General features: G+C 36.4%; 1 protein-coding gene across 4 annotated transcripts in view; it reads left to right on the top strand.

Moving 5' to 3' along the window:
• Positions 1-950: 950 nt before the first annotated feature.
• Positions 951-4,816, top strand: part of pou1f1 (POU class 1 homeobox 1) — a 20,654-nt gene continuing 16,788 nt past the window's right edge. For 2 of the 4 annotated variants that reach the window (XM_043701182.1, XM_043701181.1), the window contains exons 1-3: positions 951-1,029; positions 1,110-1,211; positions 3,072-3,230. In XM_043701182.1, coding sequence (XP_043557117.1) covers positions 1,145-1,211; positions 3,072-3,230 — 226 coding nt within the window. In that variant the 5' untranslated portion in view covers positions 951-1,029; positions 1,110-1,144. Of the gene's footprint in view, positions 1,030-1,109; positions 1,212-2,798; positions 3,231-4,816 lie in introns of those variants that run through there. The other 2 variants (XM_043701184.1, XM_043701183.1) reach the window with 2 other exon arrangements.

Below are 4,816 nucleotides of genomic sequence, written 5' to 3'. Positions count from 1 at the left end.
ACTTCCATTTCATAAATTATCGCTGCTTCTCGGATGTTTTTTGTAACTTCTATGGTGAAGATGTATGCACAACACCCACACTGTTCAATTCAAGTGCCATCATTTCCCATCATCAACTCTCTACCCTCACTTTCTATAGAGCCAACACATTGTTTGGTATTTTCTTTTTAAAATATTTAAAGCAACTCTTACTGTCTGTTTTTGCATTTCTGGCTAGTTTTCTCTCAATCTCCAATGTTTCCCTTTTTATTCAATTTTTAGAAATTCTTCGTCATTTTTTCTATTCTGTTCAACCTTCTCACCTAACACCTGCCTTTGCACAATATTATGATTTCTCTTCAAGGTTCATTCCATCTTTAGCATTTATAATTAGCCATGGATGGCGGGTTCCTTCCTTGGAATTTGTCTTCCTCATACCATTTTAAATATCATTTTTCAATCCACAAAGAATCCTAATCCAGTGTTCATGGACTACTTGCCATTCACTAGTTTTTTTTTTAAAAATGGGATGAAGCAACATGAACAGTTTCCAATCTGTGTAGCTTTGGTATGATTGGCAGAAATATATTTTATCTTAATCCCTACTCTCTTCTGAAGGAAAATGTACCTAAATACGATTGAAACATTAGAAATGTAATCTGAGGGTTCTCGTTAAAATGATCATGGTTCTGATTAAATACATTGGAAAACAACCTAAAAATATCTGAAGTAACTTTTTGTTTTTAGCTTCCATTCCTTTTCTAAACTAGCCCCTAAATTTCCAGGTGTCTGTTGTCTCATTTAATTACTAACAGGATCTCAGATTTCTACTTCTGCCTGGTTAGGTGCTGAAAGCAGGTTCAGCGCTTGGACAGTAATATCCCTGGGAAAGGCCATTAAAATGAATGAAGGGGTGAAAGTGCCTTATAAATACAAACACGCGAACAGTGTGTGCAACACAGCCGCCGCTCGCACTTGGTACCTGTTTATGTAGATGTGCTGCCAATCACTCTCAAAGGAGCTTCCTGCTTGCAGCATATGGAAAGAAAGGTAAAAGTGAACGATCAGCTAAATTTTAAAAAACATTTAAAATGAAATAACAAGTGTTTATAATGTGAATTACTTCACAGTTTTTAGTTCTAAGGCCTCTTCTCTGACTTTGATAATGCATCATTCAAACGCTGCCGAACGCTTCTCAGTCACCAACCAAGGAACCAGTGTGGCTTCAGCAGGTAACGGTCAAACACCATCAACTTTGTTCTTCCTTAAAACGGTCGTTTACAGTGCCAATTACATTTTTTTTGTAAGAATGTAGCTACACAGAGGCGATGCCATGAGCGATTCTTCACTAGTGAGGAAGCCTCCACAAGTTAGGAGATGTCAGGGCTGGAAGATTTGCCTTAGGTTTCCCACATGTAAACATAAACCTAGTGAGAAAATTGCCACCAGATCTTAGACATTTGAGACAACACTACTTGCATTTACACAGCGTCTTGAACATCAAAGATACTCCAATGCACTTCACAGAGCAATACTAGAAACACGAGGAACTGAACTAAAAGAGAGGCAATCAAAGGTTTAGTCAAAAAAGTCAGTTTTAAGAAGGGTCTTCAAAGAGGAAGGAAGTAGTCAGGCTTACAGCTTAAGGCACTGACATCAACGAAAGGGATAAATAAGCGAGCAGAATGAGAGAAAGAATGAATTTAGAGGTAGTTTCAGGACTGAAGAAGGTCCTAAAGACAGGGAAGGGCAAGGCCGCTAAGTAATGAGGGCCAGGATTTTCTGAAGGCATTTATAGACTGGCTAAAGTTTCCTGTCGTTTTTAGGATAAATGATGGAGGATGTCAAGCTCATTGAATCAGAGATGATTATAATTTGTACAATATTTAATGTCAGATAAAATGCTGTATTTTTGGAGTTTTAGACAATTCAAACACAATAAGAATATCAATCTTTGTTAAAAATGTAAAGTAAGGCTTCCTTTGCCAAATGTAATTAGTTTCATTAACTGTCTTGTTCTTTGTGAACTACATAATGTAAGAAAATAGATTGGATCATTAGAACTGTGTCACTCACTTGTGGCCCAAATAAAATAATTGAGGATATTTAGTTTACCTAGGGCTTTCTGTGGCTTTTTTACAAACATTGAGGAAAATATCTTCTGTGGTACATGTAATGAAATGGTAAGCCATTCTTTATTAAATGGATTTACTACTGTATTTTGTTACACAGAGTGAACAGAGAAAACCTTCCCCTATTAAGTTTAATCATATTACAATAAATGTTACAGACCTGCAAAATGTTCAGTTTATTTCAGAAAGTATATTATACCAAATGTAATGGTTTAGCTTCAGTTACAATTAATGGATTCATGTAGAGCACCATAAGCTGAGACAGAATGTTTCCTGTAAATAATTACGATGTAAGTAAAAAAAACAAGTATGTTCATAATTCTAATATATTGCATAATCGTGACAGTCCACCATATAGATGGTTTCCTTCTCTATGCTACTTTTGTTATATGACACATTTGGTTTAGGTTCCTAAAAAATATTTCTTCCCTAAATTGCATTAGTTAACTTTTTATAAAGGGGTTTTGCAGTTTAGAATAACCTTCTCTTGGAAAGCTGAAATAGAAAATGCATTTTAATAAATAAATTGTAAATTATTGCTAAATATTTATTAGGATCATGTCACAAATAAATACAAAATTATGTTCAATTACCACTTGTTTTATTCACAAGTATCCATCTGAGACTGTATAGAAATAAATGCTTTAATACTTGGTAGAAGTTTTATTAATTAGTCTAATCAAATAAATCTTCCAAATTTGCAACAATAGTTCAATAAAATAGTCATTTATATAACTGAGATTTACTGCTGGAAAAGGTACTGAATAAAAGGCAATGTTCCCATATGAAATTTCACTTTTTTTTTCCAAATTGGAGGAATAGAACAAAATAGTGAAAGATAAATTGTATGAACAGATTATGTTATGGAAAATAACAATATGGATTACAATTTGTAAGGTCTGAACACTTACTATTATCTAACTAACCAAATGTGGCTTACTTTATGCATTTTCTTACTAGTTCCATCAATGTTATCTTCGATTCAACCATTGTCTACACCCAAATGTTCTTTTATGCACCTCTCTCCGGGCACTTTAACTAACACACCTACACGTCTTCACTACTCCATGCCATCTTGCCATTATGGGAGCCAACAATCTGCATATGGGGTGATGGCAGGTGAGACAAGCAAATTTCCTCATTGTTCATTATATTTGCAATTCCTTCTGTGTTTCAATTTCTCATGGAAATGTGAAAGAAAGAAAAAATATCCGCAGGCTGGCTGGTTGTTCATGACACCATTGTAATGGTGGAAAAATTAATGTCAATTTATCAAAGCAATGTTTTACAGTTCAGTGTTTGACACAATATTTTTACCTAATTTTTACATTTCATCTTGGAATAGATCATGAACCTTTTTTTAACTGATGATACAAGTGTTACAAGTGGTTAATCAGCTTGATTAAGCAAGGAAGTCTGTTTCATTCGTTCCTTTTCATCTTAATGAATATGACCACCCACCATTCCCAACTACCACAAAGCTACTTGCTCGTCACTTGCCTGAGTGCAGAGTATGCAGGTATTCTGTGGGGTACTGTACTGCCAACATCATTTGGAGAACAGTTCCAGGGCCTGGGCTGCAACCTTTCAAAATCATACCATGAAGCAGGCAATACTAGTATGAGGAGTGAGAGCCCTTTTGCCAATATACCTGGATGTCAGACAGTACAATTGACTGTTCTAAGCCAAACTCTGTTGTCTGCTTTGGTTCAATCACCAATCACACTTTCCTCCCACAGGTGTGGTAGAAATGGTGTGACCAAAGTTGTGACATAGTTAGCATCCCAATCAATGAACTGTTTTTTTTTTTCGGTAGCCAATAGTGTCGTGTTTAGGAAGTGGCACATTTACAATCTGTACATTAACGGTATGGACAACCTCTCCAGTTTGAATTAGATCCAAATGTTATTGTAGCACAATTAGCAGTACAACATGTATATTTCTCTCCTACTATTTTCTTTGAACAGGTACTTATCAACTGTATTGATGACCAGAATAGTTTTTTTTTAAATTCACTTCTGGGATGCAGGTTTTGCTGACAAGGCCAGTTATCTGTTGGCAATCCATAATGTGGGAAGGTATTGACCCGCCACACTCTGTATGGACTATCACAGTTTGACCCAGTGATAATGAAGGAACAGCAAAATATCTCCAAGTCAAGATATGCGTGACCTGCATAGAAACCTGCAAATGAAATGCTTTCATGTGAGCATAAGAGGTATAATTAGTAAGTTTGCAGATGACACCAAAATTGGAGGTGTAGTGTACAGCGAAGTGGGTTACTTCAGATTACAACAGGATCTGGACCAGATGGGCCAATGGCTGAGAAGTGGCAATGGAGTTTAATTCAGATAAATGTGAGGTGCTGCATTTTGGGAAAGCAAATCTTAGCAGGACTTATACACTTAATGGTAACGTCCTAGGGAGTGTTGCTGAACAAAGAGAACTTGGAGTGCAGGTTCATAGCTCCTTGAAAGTGGAGTCACAGGTAGATAGGATAAGGAAGAAGGTGTTTGGTATGCTTTCCTTTATTGGTCAGAGTATTGAGTACAGGAGTTGGGAGGTCATGTCACGGCTGTACAGGAGATTGGTTAGGCCACTGTTGGAATATTGTGTGCAGTTCTGGTCTCCTTCCTATCGGAAAGATGTTGTGAAACTTGAAAGGGTTCAGAAAAGATTTACAAGGATGTTGCCAGGGTTGAAGG

This window comes from Chiloscyllium plagiosum, chromosome 12 (genome assembly GCF_004010195.1).
Source record: "Chiloscyllium plagiosum isolate BGI_BamShark_2017 chromosome 12, ASM401019v2, whole genome shotgun sequence".
NCBI lineage: Eukaryota > Metazoa > Chordata > Chondrichthyes > Orectolobiformes > Hemiscylliidae > Chiloscyllium > Chiloscyllium plagiosum.
The sequence above is the reverse complement of the archived record's forward strand: the minus strand, read 5'-3'. Positions and strand labels throughout refer to the sequence as shown.